Raw genomic sequence first — 17149 nt, 5'->3', positions numbered from 1 at the left:
GTACAATAGGACTCAGAATGTGGTTTATTGCTAAGTAGGTTTTTGCATACAAGGAATTTGTTTTGGTGTAAATAAAAACAAGAATGGCCAAAATCAAGAACTGTTGTTAGAGAATAGATTCTTTTTATATCAACGGTGAGCTATCTTCTTATTTTGAACTTAGACTTTATGCATTCAACAGGCAGAAACTCAGTAAGTTTACATGACATTAGAGGAAATCAATTATTTGTTTAGTCCGGACTTTTAAAATACACGTAGACATGTTAGCTGGACTGAAATCGTAATAAATTGAATTTCTCAAAGTGGGACTAACACACCCAAATAATGCGATAGGTAGTCAAATTACCTCTGCATGTATACAGTCAATCGGACCCAAACTCAAGTTTCTGTCCCAGGCTTTGACCCGGAAGTCAAATCTTAAATGTGTAACAGAAGAAGAAGCTGGTAAAAATAATGGCAAAACCTACATCCATGGATGGACAAGGAGACACAGTTCATGCTGTGTCAGCTGAAGAGTTAAATATTTAACAACATGTATGGACAAATGTACAGAGCTTTAAAGTTGTCCACCATGTTACCAGTTTGCCACTAACTGTAGCTACTTGTTTGTCGATTGTTTGGTCTGTGGCGTAATAAGTCAACCGGAAAAAGGTTCAATACTAACAAGCTGAAAGTGGGCATATCGCGACCTATCGTAGCGGAGTCTGACATACTATGGGCAATAAATCGAGTCCCATCCCGTGCTTTTATACTGTTACAAGGACAGTGGACCAATTGGATGGCCTATTTAAGCTATAACTGTAGCTCCACTTAACTGAGCATATAAAAGTACTGACTGTATATTTCCTGTGAACTCTGAAGTTTATTTTTTAAAGGGTACAATGCATGTAATGAGCATAGAGTTGGGAGTGAGAAAGTGTTTTCGTAGATACCAGTTATAGCGAGAGATACTGCACAATTGGTTTGGCGTTCTTTGCCAGGTGTTTGAATGTCTGTCTGTCTGTCTACAGAATTCATCAACACGATAGCATCACAACCATGCAAGATATAGTCACGAAACTTAATAGGTGTGTAGTTGAGATCGCAATGAATGCTGAGTTCAAATATGGGTGTGGATCGAGCAAGGGGTCCAGAAGTACGAGGGTAAGAAGTAGAGGAGAGGCCACTGGCCCCTCATTTTACGCCCGGCTCACATTCGTTTTAAGCCGCGGATCGCTGTAGTCCAGTTTAAATGAGTCATTCCCATCCACTTATCCATCATTATCTTTGACATATTGAATTAATGAGGCACTGCTCACCTTTTTCACCAAACCCATTTCACTCATGTCTTGTGTTCCATTTTACCATTCGGACATATTTGGTGCTGTGGCTTGTGTAATCCCTTCACAAAGTGATCTCTAGTTTTGTCTTTCTGTTTGGTGCGTAGGTACAAATCTAACTGCATGTAACTCATACCCATTACAATGAGTAAAACATCTTCCTTAGAAAACCATGCACTTCATGTGGTTGAATTTGGCAGTAATAAAAATCCAAATGTTTCGGCAGAGGAAGGAATTTATGAGGAGCCTTCTTTTCTGTGTGTTTCTCCACCTATTTTCTCTCGAAAGGACTTTGAATTATAAACAACTTTTCTGTTAAAAGAAATTCTTGAAGGTGGTCTCACTGGCCTTCAGGCAAGGTGAGGCAACTCACTCAAGTTTTAGCCCACAAGCCAACACCCCAAAGCTTTGGAAGAAAAAAGAAGGTAGGAACCTGAATTAACTCCTATCTAAATTTTATTAAAAGTTTAATGTGGGATTCACATCTCTTTCTGGTTCTGCTATATACAGTACCTGAGAGGCAGCTGGACTTACAGTATGTTTTTATCTGCAGAGAGGTGGGGAAGGTCTGAAGGTGCTTTGGAAACACTTTTGGTCCTTTTTTCAAACAATGAAACGCTGACTTTTTTATATTGATACTCAAGGAAATATACGCTGTTACTTGTTTGGAAAATCAGGATGTATGTATTTATATTTGGAGTAAAACAGGAGCAGTGTGGCCTTCTTCCATTTTTCTTGAAGCTCTTTGTTTGAAGAGTGGAGAGGTTTGGCCTATGTGACAGTGTGGAGAGGGGGGAGGGGAGCTCAAACAAAAGAAATGCCCTTTGTTACTCTAATGTTTAGGGAAATGCAGAAAAAAGCCACAAAACAGCTCATTCGAGCTGGCATTGACTCAAATTAGCATTTTAGCTAACAACTCGGGCTTGTAAAAGGGGACTTTGCTGCATGTTTGTCAGGAGTAGGAAAGTCAGGAACACAAGAACAAACATACTTTATCAGGAATGCTCAGGCTGCCTCATGCTAATTTAAGATACACTTTTCATGTCTGAGAGATACAACAACATGCTTTTAGGAGTTTAAGTCTTAATGTCATTGTCAAATGAACAAAATTCTACAGAGTTTTACAATTAATCTGATATGGTTTCTTTCTGTTTAAATCTCATTAGTGTGCAGACAGAGGGCTGGGTGTAGATTAGAGCCTGACCAGTGCTGGATCTTAAGGTCAGTACGGTGTCTTTAAAAAATCCCATATCAAAGTATCAGCTAATATCCGTTTTTTTTTTTTAAACATAAACATATACATATGTTTTTAAAAACTCTCAAAAAATGGGACAAAGTGGAATAATTCATGGTTAAGAAATTCACTTCTGCTTTCTGGTGGACAAACACTTTATAAAGCCCCCTTTACACTGCCTGCTCAGAGCAGGAACGTCAAGCTGTTATGCCGCCTTGCCGTGCTGTATGTAAGGTATGATCAGGGAATGGGGGGACAAAGGGGTCTAGCCTCTGAGCCGGGAACGGAGGTAGTAACAGAGCCAAAACGACTTCTCTTCACTGCAGGTAGTCTGCAGGACAACATCATGGGTGGCACGGGTGTGATGTTTTGACATCATATTATATGTGTGACCTGCTGTGGCAGATCTAAAAAGTAGCTGTTAGTGCGAAGTGCCTAACTCAAAGAAGAACGGAGACTAAAAAAGTCCACAAATTTTGAAAACGAGGAGGAGTTCCTTACCCTACGAGCAAAGGGACGAGATCAGCCGCCATATAACAGGGAAGGTAACTGATTGTTATTGCTATGTTTTGCCATTGTTATTGTTCAACAACATTGGATTGTGTTGTTAATGTGCTAACTGGCTAACTAGCATCAAGATGGTATTCCAGCTCCCTTTTTGAATGATGATTATGGACCACTGCCATCTGCTGGTGTGGAGAGTTATTATGTCTCTCGAATGTTGGTTTGGGGTGGGTGGGTGTGTGTGTGTGGTATATACACATATTTTTCATATCTGTATTGGTATTTCTGCAATTTCTGATTTTTCTGCCAACATAGAGCTCAAATATGTACCATGCCACTTAGGACTGATTAAGTTTTCAGCTCAAGACCCAAAAGAGAAATTTGCCGTCTCTCTGGGATCCAAATTTCCAAAAACACACCATGAATTGCCTTGACATCTATATGTATAAACTACTCAGAAAGACCACAACAAACCATGTATTAAAATGTATATATTATCATTAAAAAAAATCACCACTCTCACTTGTCACCACCACATTGTTAGTCTCACACAAACACACACACACACACACACACACACACACACACACACACATACACATACACATAATTTAATACATGACACTCTTCCTGCATGGAAACTGACATACATAAACCCTTAACTAAAACAAATGTATCACACACATTACTGACTAACACTGCCAAAACATTGTTGAATAAATTTAGTTCTGAGAATGCTTTGCTTGGAAATGTCTGTCCAATGTGTTAATGGTAAAGCTCTCATTACTGAGCTCCTCTGCACATAAAACACACTGAGGCCTCTGCAGTTCGACTGGCTGTGCTGAAGCCAACATTTATAAAATCTTCCTATGTATTTTTGTTTCGACATCATGCACACAGTCAACAGTGGCAAGGCAAGTTTATTTGTAGAGCACAATTCGTACACAAAGTAATTCAAAGTGCTTTACAGAACAAGAAAATGCATTAAAATCACAATACAAAATAAAAACATAAATAATCATTATAAAGTGAACTTTAAAAGAGAAAAGTGCAGATAAGATCATTTCAGTCATATGCACAGTGAAATAGAGCTGTTTTGAGCCTAGATTTGAACATTGTCAGAGTAGAGGCCTGTCTCACATCTTCAGAAAGACTGTTCCAGATTTTAGCTGCATAAAACTGGAATCCTGATTCCCCATGTTTAGTCCTGACTCTGGGCACCAGCAGGAGGCCGGTCCCTGAGGTCCTCAGAGTCCGAGATGGTTCATATGGCACTAACATGTCAGAGATGTACTTTGGTGCTAGGCCGTGGAGAGACTTGTACACAAGCAGAGCTGCTTTAAAGTCTATTCTCTGAGCCACAGGAAGCCAGTGTAGAGACCTGAGCACAGGACTAATGTGCTCGTACTTCCTGGTTCTGGTCAGGACCCGAGCAGCAGCATTCTGGATGTACTGCAGCTGTCTTACGGCCCGTTTGGAGAGGCCAGTGAGCAGGCCGTTACAGTAGTCTAACCTACTAGAGACAAATGCATGGATAAGTCTCTCCAAGTCAGGTTTAGACACTATACCTTTGATTTTGGCAATGTTTTTTAGATGGTAAAAAGCTGCTGATGTTATTGATTTGATGTGGCTGTTAAAGTTCAAGTCTGAGTCCATTATTACCCAGAGATTTCTAACCTGATTTGTAGGTTTTAGAGAGAGAGACTGGAGGTGACTGCTGACACTTTCTCTTTGTTTCTGTGGACCAAATACAGAGGGGGAATCACTGTCAGTGACTCTGCAGTAGTCACAGGTAGTTATTAGCTATGGCTCTGATTGGCATTGATAGAAACACAACACCTGTATGGACATGCTAATTTTAGCCCCTTAACTGGTGAGATGCAATGATGTGCCACCACAAAATACATCCAGTCTCCATCCAAGCAGCACTCAAACATCATTCCAAATTAGTCTGCAATTGAAAAAGAGACTGAATAAGTAAGAGATACATAGAAAAAGGTAACCACAGTCAAGTTTTCACAGGCCTCCATGCTGCTTTCTACTGTTTACTAAACTGTTTTCTAGCCCATCAGTGATATCTAATATGACACATTAAAAAAATGAAAAGTACACACACAGAGAGAAAGGCATACTCATCTGCTGCAGAGCCGTGTACACAGCTCTGGTCTACTGGTAATGGGAAAGGAGTCTATCGCCTATTTATATTTGGGTTTACCTGTGTTTAAAAAACTTGAGTACACAAAGTTTGGTGGAAAAGGGGTATATTTGGCAGGCCTTTTGACAGCAACAGCGACTTTCTAAAGTTAGATCATTGTGTGTAATGTTCTAAATATATGGATTTTTAAATGGCTTAAATTTTGGTATCTCACCAACATTTGTGGTGTTAGATTTTAATTAGATTTTAAATTTAAAACACATTCAAGAACTGTTTTTTGTGTCAACTTACACTTTTTCTGTTGTCATGAAATTGGAGCAATTGACTACAATCTAATTTAAAATTAAAATATCACCTTTTGCCTAATTTTGCAAATATAAACTCACCAAAGGCCCACGAGTCAAGAGAACACCTAAGGTCATCTTGTACCTATAAAACAAATTCTGTGTAAAGCTATTGCTTATGTCTAAACATATTGTCAATAATGGACATCAGCTAAAATCAAGTATGCTTTTTATTCAACAGAAAATGATTTTACAAACATTCCAGTTTAGAGAGCCTGTCCAATATGAATTAGCAGAAGTGGTATTAGCATTGTGAGTGTCTTATGGGTGTGCCAGCACTACATCCTACATGTCCTGATGAGTGGCCCCCAGCCTCGGGCCGGTCTCAGGACACGCCTCCCGTCACATGACAGTGGATAACCAGCAGAGGCTCCATTTGACTTCAAGGTTAAAGGCAACATGGCTGATTATTCTGTTCATCTTCGCCACATGGTAGGAAAGGTGTTAAGGTCAAGGGTGACATATGCCACCCTCTCCCGACCCCCCCACGTCACTCAGGTTTGACTTCCTACTAGTATTGACAAGCACTACTATGTTACTCAGACTGAAAATATGTCAACAAAGCCTGATCCTCAATTTGTTGGTATTAGAAAAACAATATTATTTAAACCAAATATATTTGTATTCAAATAAAGAAAATTGTATACAAATATATTTGGTTTAAATAATATTGTTTTTCTAATACCAACAAATTGAGGATCAGGCTTTGTTGACATATTTTCAGTTCTCACAATAACCCTAAAAAGTTTCTTTGTTGACCAGGAATGTAATGGTAAACAAGAGGCTGGCTAAACTATGAGAATTTTGGTAATTAAGATTTGTGTCAATTTGAAGAACTTCTTTGAAAATCTGTATGTATAAACTGGGCTTAGGTCAGATTACTCTCCCATAGTCCCCAGTAATTAACTCTTAGTGAACCTTAAATAATATTAATGCTTAAAGGGCCAGTGTGTAATATTTGACATGGTTTATTGTCAATCTGAATCTGAATCTGAATATTCTACCCATTAATATGTTTATACAAGTGTATGATCGCTATATATATATACTTCTATATATAGCAAGGGCCTTGCTTTAGAGAGGTCGCCATCTTGCGCCGCCATGTATGTACGGCAGACCGAGCGGACAATCCAGCCAGCCAGAGAACGCGTTTCGCGTGTATAAATGAATCAACGAAGACAGCGGAAGGAAGGAAGAAGGAGGAGGAAACAGCAGAGAGTGTTAGTAGTTCGTCAATAGAGAGTAGTGCAAAGTTTTTTTAGTTATAAAGTTTGCGAATGGACCACACTTACCACGCAACAGGAGAGAATGAACCCGAACCGTCATCTGCGAGGAAAAGAAGACGCAACTTCTCTCCTTGTGATGCACTCTCTGCGGCGCTTTTCCTCTTGATGATATATCTCCCCAACGGTGGTAGCAGTAGCACCGAATCCCATTCTGTGCATTCAGCCTCTCTTCTCGCCCACTCAGCATCAAACACATGGAGTTCCTCATCTGTATGCTCCGGCTCAAAAGGTATGGCTCTGGGTCTGTGTCCGCTACAAGAAACTCTTCAAAATCGCGTTCAAAGTCGTCCATTGCAGCTACTATAGTCCGGAGATATTGCTAGGCTAAATAAACAGCTGAGCTCTGTTTACCGGCTACGCTGTCGGTCAGTGTGCGGGCTGGAGATTGGTTGAGCAGAGAGGGGAGGGGGTCCCCACTCGGTATGGTAAACAAGTGTGTGTGTATGAAGTGTGTCTATTACGCTAGAAGAGTCAGAGTTTGGGATGGAGTCTTTTACCCCCTGTAGTGTTACCAGAGTTTTTGGAGTGCTCAAATAAACTGGCCTTTTTCCCCAATGCTCCTCTGGTCTCCTGCTCGTGAGGGATTCATTACAATATCGTAACATGGTTTAGATTTCTAAATAAATATTCACCTCGTCGCTAGATAGACCTACTCCTGAAAAACTCGTGCGCAAGGCTTTTTGTCCCTACGAGGCCACCGTCATTTACCCGACGGGAGGGGTGAGCGAGTGAGCCCTGCAATCTAGAATTTGACCACTGATGTCACTGTTTCCAAAGGTTTTCAACCCATTTTACACACTGGCCCTTTAAATCTACATGTAAACTCATATCCAATTATAGCACCTTGACCAGGTCCTTCCTACAAGCCCTGCCTTTGACATAGTGACATATGGCAGCAGACTCTTATGGTATTAGTGTAAAGTAACCCGGGAGACGGCGAGACTGCCTTTGATCACACCAACAGGTTACACGTGTCCTCATATTTCTGCCTGCTTACCAACTTGTCTGGCGTGACAGCTCGCCTGCTTCTGTGAATCATCCCGAGCCCAGCGGCACGCCTCTGTTCTCTCTCTCTGCCTGTATACATTCACATGCTATCTCTTTGTGTTGCATTTGAATGTGAAAAGCTTCTTATATGTGACTTAATGCAGTCGGGTCATTAGCATTGTAAGGGGGTGGGGGGTTGCTGCCGCTGCTGTGAGAGTGAAGAAGTGGTATTAGTAGGGTGGAGCTGTGGAGGGGGCGGGCTGGAACACTGGTTGGATGACCAAGACATGCTGGTCCACTGTAGTGTGAGGTGGGGATCAGGTAGAGAAGAGGTTGCTGGGTAAACAGCATCAGGTTGGGCAGTACAGTTTAGGGTGTTGCACACTGGTAAAACCCTGGATGCTTCTCACTATGGCCCCCTAACCAGGCCACTGGAGGGGATGAAGGAAGGGAATCCATTGGATGGTAAGATACTGTATCTCCGGAGCTCTCACAGGATAAAGACTGGTTATCATGACACCAAGATATGGGCAGAGTCATGTCAGAAATGTGAAATTCAGCTTTCATACAAAGTGGATTTTAATCGGATGGCCATTCAAGTCAAAGGTGCAAGTAAGAGACTGGAGAGGGATTTCTAGAATCTATAAGGGCTGACTTTTTTTCCCCAATAGTATTGGCGATGTGATACCCGAATACTTTTTTGTTACCCTACTTAGGGAAAGATAAACAGTATTGGAAAGAAAAAACAAATTAAACAGATTCACAATAACTTTGTCTCAAATAGACAAAATCTTGATTGAACCGATCACAGAAAAAGTCAGCTGGAGTATGACTCTAACCAGACATTTAATGCTTGCACTCAGTCCTTGACAGGTTTCTGTGCCAAAGACACATTTTTGTTAGTACCAAAAAAGTCCTGGGATTCAAGAAACAGCCTTAGTTACTGTAAAATGCAGAAGTTCCTGCATCACTCAGAATTACTTTGAACATTATTTATTTATTGTTTATATTCATATTAAAACTGATGTGGTGTTGGATTGAGTAAATGTATCTGTTGCCTTTAATCATCAATTATTCTCATTATTGGGTAGACTATTTTCTTAAATGCACTTTAAGGAGTACTTCACAAAATGATAAATGAATGAATGATGAAAATGATAAATCAATGAGTCGTACTGTATTACCTTGAATTTGTGAAGAGAGCTGCATTTTTCTTGTATGTGTCGACCAAAAACAGTAATTATATTGATTAATTGGAGACCACGGTAAACAACAGCAAAACAATATCAAAACATCCATTTACAGACTTACACAACTCATGCTGTTTAATCCAAGCTTCATTCATCCAGTTGTATGTTCAGTGCTCCCCAAACATACGTTTTTACAAAAAACCTTAGTACCGGAGTGTTATGTCCAACAGTAGAAAGGAACATGGAGGCCTGTGAAAACTTTATGGTGGTTACTTCTCCTCATATATTTGCAGACTAACTTGGATCAGTGTTTGAGTGCTGCTTGGATGGGGACAGACGGTATTTTATGGTAGCGTATCATTGCATCCCACCAGTTAGGGGCTAAAATTAGCATGTTCACCCAGGTGTTGTATTTACATTATTGCCAATCGGAACTGAAGCCGATAACTACCTGAAACTAGTTCAGAGTCATTTGATCAGGGTGTGAATGCCGATTGTAACCTTTCCCAGTACATGAAAAAGCCAGATGTTAGCGGGTTAATGGGTTTTTGTGCAGTGGAAAAGGGGATTAACTTTTGCCTTTAGTTCAGTTTCAAATCCTAAGGTTTTAATGAAAATGCATGTGTTTGGGAGGGACTTAGCATATACCTGGTTAATGTGAGTTGGATTATACTGCACGAGTCGTGTAAGAGTTTGTAGACAGATGTTTTGATATAATTATGCCGTCACACAGTCCACAATCAATCAATCAGTAATGTTTAGCATCTCCGTTAACGTATGCAAGAAAAGTTTTCTCACGGAATAAAATGAGCACATATTTCACACAGGTTTAGCTGGAAATATCTGTCTTCCAAATTTGAATTTGAATGCAGTGTCAGTCCCATATGGAGGAATGTGTAGAGGAGGAAAAAGATCCACCTCTTGGTCTCCATCTTATTGGCCCTCAGCTCCCTTTGCTTTTCACTATGCTCAGTTTGTAGCTAGGCAACACAGCATTACTAACTGATTTACATATGGTCATTTTTGGGGGAAGTGTTCCTTTAAAGAGATGTCTTGATGATTGTGGTTCATTCTTTTTGACAAAAACTAGAAAAAGAAAAGCTATAGATAATAAACAGGGAACAGCAGCAAATTCATCTTTACATTATTTATTAGACATTTTAGATGTAGCTGAAACATTTGTAGTAGGGACACAACATGTGGGGACAGAGGGGGGCAACATGCAATGAAAGTCCCAGGGACATTGCAGTTCTGTGGTATGCCACTTAAACTACTCTGACGCCAGCATTTCCAATTAATTAATTATTAGAAGATCCACTTAATGACTGAACATCAAATAATTTTGGCGCTATTATGAAATAAATAAAACAAATCTATATCGTGCACCAAATCATTTACAGTCTAAGTCCATGAAACATCAGTGTGGTTAACAGAATAAAAGGAGCACATATTTCACACAGGTTTAGCTGGAAATATCTGTCTTCCAAATTTGAATTTGAATGCAGTGTCAGTCCCATATGGAGGAATGTGTAGAGGAGGAAGAAGAGCCACCTCTTGGTCTCCATCTTATTGGCCCTCAGCTCCTTTTGCTTTTCACTATGCTCAGTTTGTAGCTAGGCAAGCTGTGAAACTTAAGACAACTTTACCCTTCTCCCTTGATGTGCTAAGGGCTTCAATTAGTTAATGTCTGTGTGTTTTGTCAGCTTGAACCTGTGTTTATGCTTGGACATGCACTTTGGTCCTCATCAGAAGTGCCAGAGGCATGGTTGAGGGGAGGGGAGGCTAATTTGGGTGAGGGCAGGGAGGGAGGAGGGGGTGGTGGGGAGTAGTATTGTTGAGCAGCAACGAAAATAGGACTATCAGTTCCACTCAGATAACTCCTAGCTGTCATTGGACCTCAAGCCAAGCCGTGACCCCGGGGCTTGAACTCTGTGGTCATGTGACCAGGCAGTAAGTGACCAGTGGTGTTGCTTGGCTCTGACTGTGGTCAGTGTGGGGCAGGCTGTCGAGGAAAGAGGTCGCTGGGAGAGAGAACAGAGAGGGAGAGGCAGAGAAAGAAAAGAGAGTCATGAGGCAACCAGGCCCAGTGGCTTTTTTTTAGCCAGGTCCATGCTTGAATGGGGTCCAGACAGACTGGGAGAAGCATGAAATGGATACATGGGAAGGTAAGAGAGGCCAGTAGGGAAGACTTTCTTTTAATGAGCCGTACTTAAACTCATCATAATTGTGTGTGAATGGGAGAAAGGAGTTGTTTGTGATAAGCCAGAGACTGCATTATATCTGCATTCTGTTAACTAAATATTTCCTTTTGGGAAGGCTAATTTAATTTTTCTTTGCATGTGTGTTTGATCAAACACACAAGGTATCAAACACACATGCAATTCAGCTTCACAGCCAGCTTGAGCATGATATTTATGCATTATAGTGCCTTTGAATTACTATTAATGAATTTACTAAACACATTTTTAAAAATCCCCAATAAGTTTCTGTATATGCTGCTCTCAAGATCCTCTTTGCAGTTTGATTAAATTAATTCTGAATTGCTTTCTGATTTATGCTACATTTGATAGGATTAGCCCCTTATGCCTGGAGTTGTTGGTGATTTTCAGGCCAGGCTAATGAGCTGAGCTTGGCACAGTGTTCCTTGTGATCGATGCTTTCAAGTGCTTTGTTTATGTGTGTGTTATGACGCATCTCAGTACGGAGGTGCTTTGCACAGTGTGCCTCCATATGTATTGATCTTTGGTAGGCTATGTGGTTTTGTACAGTGCTGATATGATGGAGGATCAATCTGCTGGCCAGCCACCACTAGCCCTAAGCTGAGAGTACTTTCCCATTTTGCTATGTTTGCTTCATTCCTGTTTTTAACCATGGCGTAGTTTCGCACAAAGAGCACTTTTTCAGATGCGTGACTGTTAAGTGGGCGATATATCCTTGAACTTTTGTTGGCGACGCTCTCCCCAAATCGCTTTTATAGGTTGTCCTTCTTTTGTCGCTTCATTTGGCCGTTTTATGTGAATTATCTTAAGTGCTAGAATAAAATAACCTTCCTTTGGCAGTTTTCACACTACATCCCACCCCAAGCACCCACCAAACTACTACCCCCCTCCCTTGTATTGCAGGAATTTGGAATGTGATCCTCACTCTTAAAATCCACATGGCAAAGCAAAGTGTCCTGGACTGCTCATCACTGCTGCATGTCCTTTGATATGTGCTTATCTCACCATTTATTGATCGTACAGTTCACTCAAATCCTTTTTGTCTTGACTTTGGAATCCTCGACACATAATTACCACTCAGGGAGTTAAAACAACAATAAAATAATTTCTCATTTGATATTTTCCTTCAAGGACTTCGGTGTAGCATGTGGAGGAACCCTGTTACTGTATTCACCCCTCCCCCTCATGTTAATCCCTCAGCCAGCAGCCATGTTGGTTATTCTCCAGCTGAGGGAGGGTTAACTCCACACTTCTACTGCTCACTGCTTCACATTCATCCTGCAGGAAGCCCTTCTGTTCTCACATTGTTCTGTACTTTGGCAAGGATATTTTCAGATGGAAAAGAGGAAAGAAAGCATGAGAGTTAGACAGAGAGAGAGGGAGTGTGAGAGGTTGTTTATGTGGATGTAGATGCAGGGGACAGAAGCTGTGGGAAGATCAATAGTAACAGTGGGGGAGGTCAGAGACTCTTGTGACTATGTAATGCTCTTCTATAAATAGCCAATGAAAGAGGGAACTCCTTCTAGCCACTCACACTCTTTTTTTCCTGATTTCACTGAAACATATCCATCTCCCTGGCCAAAGCCTTGTTAAACCACACACACACACACACACACAAGTCCATCATGACACAGATCTTTGTCTTTGAAGGGTGTGTTATTTCAACTGCCCTTCCCCCAGCACACACACTGAATTGAACTTACCATCGCAAATTTTTCCTCTTGCTTATTTTTTAAAGACACCTTTACCTTGGATGATCTGCTGAAGCACACTTTTTAATTGTGGACACGTTACAGTATTTTGGTCAGTCCTGCATGGAAAATATCAGTGGGAGTTTATCCTGGTGGCTCTGCAGTCTGTGGGAAGCGCCCCCCCCCCGTTAATGAATTGGAGACTCAACATTCATTAACAGCACTGTTATACGAGTGTGTATCACAAAGCCTGGCCTGTAAAACTCACCACATGGTTCATATCAGCATGTGCTGAATGACATTAAAATTGAGCTCAGGGCCAAAATCAGATCACATGCGTCATTTCTGCACTTTCTATCTTATGGAACGAAATAAATGAAAGTAACATACAAACTTTCATAAAAGTAAAACACTATTCGAAGCGACTTAGCATGTTTTTCTTCTTTCATGTGTGTTAAAATGGTTCAACACACCAAACTCTACTATTTGAGTTAATGCAGTGTTATTTATTAAGACAGATGCAAATGAGCTGACCTCAGTCATAAAAAAAACAAACTTTCACAACAATGATTTAATGCCTGTTTTTGGGAGGGAAACCACAACAACAAAAAAGTTTTTTTTAAAAAGCAATATTTTGGTCAATACCTGTTGTGATTCACTTGAGAAATACTAACACCCATTGGTATTATGGTTTGGGACTGGGATTTAAAGCCAAAAACAGTAAGAATAGATAAATAAAAAATAGATAAATAAACACTGAAATGAGTAACTCAAGTGCACATCAATCTAATTGTATTAATGTAAGAATACTCTTCACCAAAGTTATCCACATGCAGCTATAAACTCCTATTTGGAATAAGACAACATGTAAATTATATTTTCAGATGCAAACCAAGCTGAGACAGTGAGGAACTACATCGAGGCCTTTTCCCACATTATTCAACAATGTAGCATCACATGTGGCTCCTATTAGCATAACATTGTGGCCTATCTTTGGTGTGGTATTACTCAATGCTAATGATTTAGCCTGGGTGTATACTATCAAGACAGCAATGTCAACAGGTCGCCATTGTCTCATGGGTGAGCCCAATCTGCAACTCCATGCACGTATCTTGTAAGATTAGCATCACAGTGTGGGCTGCCAGGAATGCTGGGTCTGAGTCATGGAGGGTCTTCAAATGCCTTTAACCTCTATGAATGTGTTAGATGTGTGTCCATGTACATACCAGTCATAGTCTGGTAATCTCCTTCACCCCGAGGTAGGATAGATAAGTTTCAGAGGTGAAGAAGAGATATGAGGAGGGGGGGAAACGGAAAGAGAAAAGGCTGGGAGGGAAGGAGGGATGGTGCCAGCAGCGGAAAAGTACAGAAGATTCCTCCAACCCCCGCTCCCTGTCTCCGCTTGGCATGATTGTGATGGAAAGCCTGAGACAAAACCTGAAGAGAAACCCCTTCAGTAACAGGCCTTGTTGCTCTGTCAGCCACTCAAAAGGCTGCTTTACACTATACATCAGCCTTTGTGTGTGCAGGATGAGGACAACAGGGAGATCTGGCCACGATACATCTTTGTTCTCAGCATGATGCAGCTCACAGAGGGTCACAGAGATGGTGAAACCTGGGCACTGCTTAAACCTTCCTACAGAATAAAGAAGTCTTGAGACAGCAATTAAGTAATGTCAACCTTAAGAAATCATTCTAGCTCATTCATTCAAACCCTTTACCTCTGTGTTAAATGAAAAGCCTACCCCTTAAAGTTCAGCATTTCAAGTGATGCACATCTCACTCAGTCAGCTGGGTTACAGTGAACATTTGTTGTGACACATTGGAAGCAGTGGGAAACAAGAGCGCCGTTCATCTTTACCATTGACAGGGCTTAAAATGCTTGACTTGCATTTCCTGGTTTGTGTTAAAGTTTGGAATGAAACCCAGGCTGACCCCTGGGAAACAATGCAGCCTTTAATGGGCCTTAGGGTGTGGGGGTGTGTGTGGGTGTGTGTGTGTGTGTGTGTGTGTGTGCGCATCGGGGGTTTTTGCAACCAAGCTAGAGAGAGAACCAGAGGGTGGAGTTCAAGATGAAGCGCTGCTTTATAACTCTTTATTATCACTTCGGGGCAGTCTTAATTCATTTTTGTAATGTTTATGTTATTAATAGCCTTTATGTTAATAGAAAAGGGATCGCACCAAAATTGCAGTCTTACTTAAATGTGGGAACATTTTTCAGCTGCATCCATCTCACCTCTAAATTTAGCAACATATCAAATTTTTAAAAATGTAAAATTCTTTGTGCTTACAGATGCAAACTGTGTATTACACATTTACAGTGCTAAAACATTTCTATGAAGTTAAAAAAAAGAAGGAATTGTCTCAATCCTACATTTCCCATAATGCAGCCAGTAACATCCTTTGTTAGCCCCTCTGTGCCTGGTAGTTGCCCACGTCTTTCAAACTCCACTCCCCCAGTTTGTAACGCAGGCTTTGTGTGCAAAAAATGTGAATTCTCTTTGCATAAGCTGAGACCTCCGAGGATGTCACCATGCATGACATCATCACTCTCTCAGACTTAACAAAGGCCTTTAAGAGCCACAGAAAGCAAAATACACTTGTGTCCACGGGCTGAGTAGTACTCTTCATGACTAGTAGACTGACCTTCCTGTGGTAAAATCAGTGGAATTCCCCTTTAAAGCCTCTGCTTACTTCATTGGTCGAAGTAATACCTGTTGTGCAGTCAAATGTAGGATATGGAAAAATTCCATGTTGGCTGAACATGAAATGGCATGACATGACATGGATAGAGTTGGAATGATCACATAATCTACATCAGTGCTCTCATTCTCATCAAATACTAGCCCCTCCTACCCAGCCCATTCAAAGCGGAAATGTTGCAGCATCACTTTTGCCTCACTGTTTTGTATAAAAGTTAAGGGCACAGAATGGAGGGACAAAGTTCTTATGCTGTTAAGCTGGTAAAACAGTTGACATGGCTGCAGAAGCAGAAGAGATGTGACATATGCATTGGCAGCGCTTTTTAGACGGTGGTGGGGTTTCTGTGAAGTGCTGTAAAGTTTAGTTGATTCAAAACACACATTAAAAATGGCTAAATAGAGACAATTTCAAAGTACACAAATCAGCTTAATTACAGATCACAAGGTTCACCGACAAAACAATTGTATTTCACTAAACTCGTTTTCCAAATAAATACAACATGCTAATGTTATTAGCACAAGACTATAGCATTTTACATGGTATAAATTAATTTCCTCTACTCATATGAAGCCAAGATAAATCACGCACAACACTTAGAATGCTGTTTTATGGGGGCTGTATTGTCTTCACAATTGATCATTCCTTATCTGTGGAATAAAAGACAATAGAAGCTTTTTTTCAAATGAGGGAAATGGTTACCAGCTTACACAAAATAGACGGGAGGTCTGTGTCAGTGCAACTTGTAGTTACATTTGTAGGGAGGTGCACATCAGGTTACAGCGTCAGTTTGTCGCAGAAGTTTAAATCCCACTTAACACATCATCAAAATTTCACACACATCCCGTCTATGGTCCTGTCCTGCCAGCTTTCCCTTCTACATAAACATTGATTTGATGCTTTCTACCTTCTTGAAGGCGAGTTAACTCTGTCCCCCTCATTCTGCGACCGTGCCACAGAATGGCGAGGCAGAATAACGGTGCGAAACTCCCGCCTTGTAGTGTAAAAGGGGCTAAAGTTGTATCCAGCCATACATCTAATTTTAGTTTATTTGTCCCGGTTTTCAGATGTCTGTTTGTAAGACTTTTGCTCCCAGTATAACAGATGAATACAATTTCATTTATGGAGCCCATAAACATAAAATAAAATAAAGAAACTGCAACCGCAATGCATCCAAAAACAACAGCCTTGATGTTAACAGGTTTCAGTGGAATTACGGTTTACAATGTGTTCTGTGGATTTTTGAGAGCAGGTGTCACATTGTTTCTGGGGAAAGTTGCTGCTGTTATCATAAGTGCTGTATCGTAGGCAACTGGACTTGCTTGCGTTTCTTGAAGACGTTTCGCCTCTCATACAAGAAGCCTCTTCAATTCTGATTTCAGTGCACAACTGCCTACCATTAAGCACTTATGATTACCATGACCTGGATGACTGAGAATCTTCACCGACAACTTGCTGATGTTAATTGTCAGTTTTCAGTTACTTAATCACCACAAAATAAATTCTACCCTCCTCCATCA

At 40.7% G+C, this 17149-nt stretch overlaps 2 protein-coding genes across 4 annotated transcripts in view; one reads left to right on the top strand and one right to left on the bottom strand.

Moving 5' to 3' along the window:
- Nucleotides 1-17149, bottom strand: part of LOC126393944 (coiled-coil domain-containing protein 106-like) — a 613357-nt gene that overhangs the window by 356707 nt on the left and 239501 nt on the right. The window lies entirely within an intron of this gene.
- nr6a1a (nuclear receptor subfamily 6, group A, member 1a) overlaps nt 1-17149 on the top strand; it is a 136935-nt gene that overhangs the window by 92818 nt on the left and 26968 nt on the right. Inside the window, exon 1 of one of the 3 annotated variants that reach the window (XM_050050355.1) lies at nt 8154-8294. The exons of 1 other annotated variant lie outside the window; for it this stretch is intronic. In XM_050050355.1, the coding sequence (XP_049906312.1) occupies nt 8270-8294 (25 nt within the window). In that variant the 5' untranslated portion in view covers nt 8154-8269. Of the gene's footprint in view, nt 1-8153; nt 8295-10987; nt 11185-17149 lie in introns of those variants that run through there. One more of the 3 variants, XM_050050357.1, reaches the window with a different exon arrangement.

Source organism: Epinephelus moara, chromosome 8 (genome assembly GCF_006386435.1).
Source record: "Epinephelus moara isolate mb chromosome 8, YSFRI_EMoa_1.0, whole genome shotgun sequence".
Lineage (NCBI taxonomy): Eukaryota > Metazoa > Chordata > Actinopteri > Perciformes > Serranidae > Epinephelus > Epinephelus moara.
Note: the sequence above shows the minus strand (reverse complement) of the source record. Positions and strands in the feature narration are given on the sequence as shown.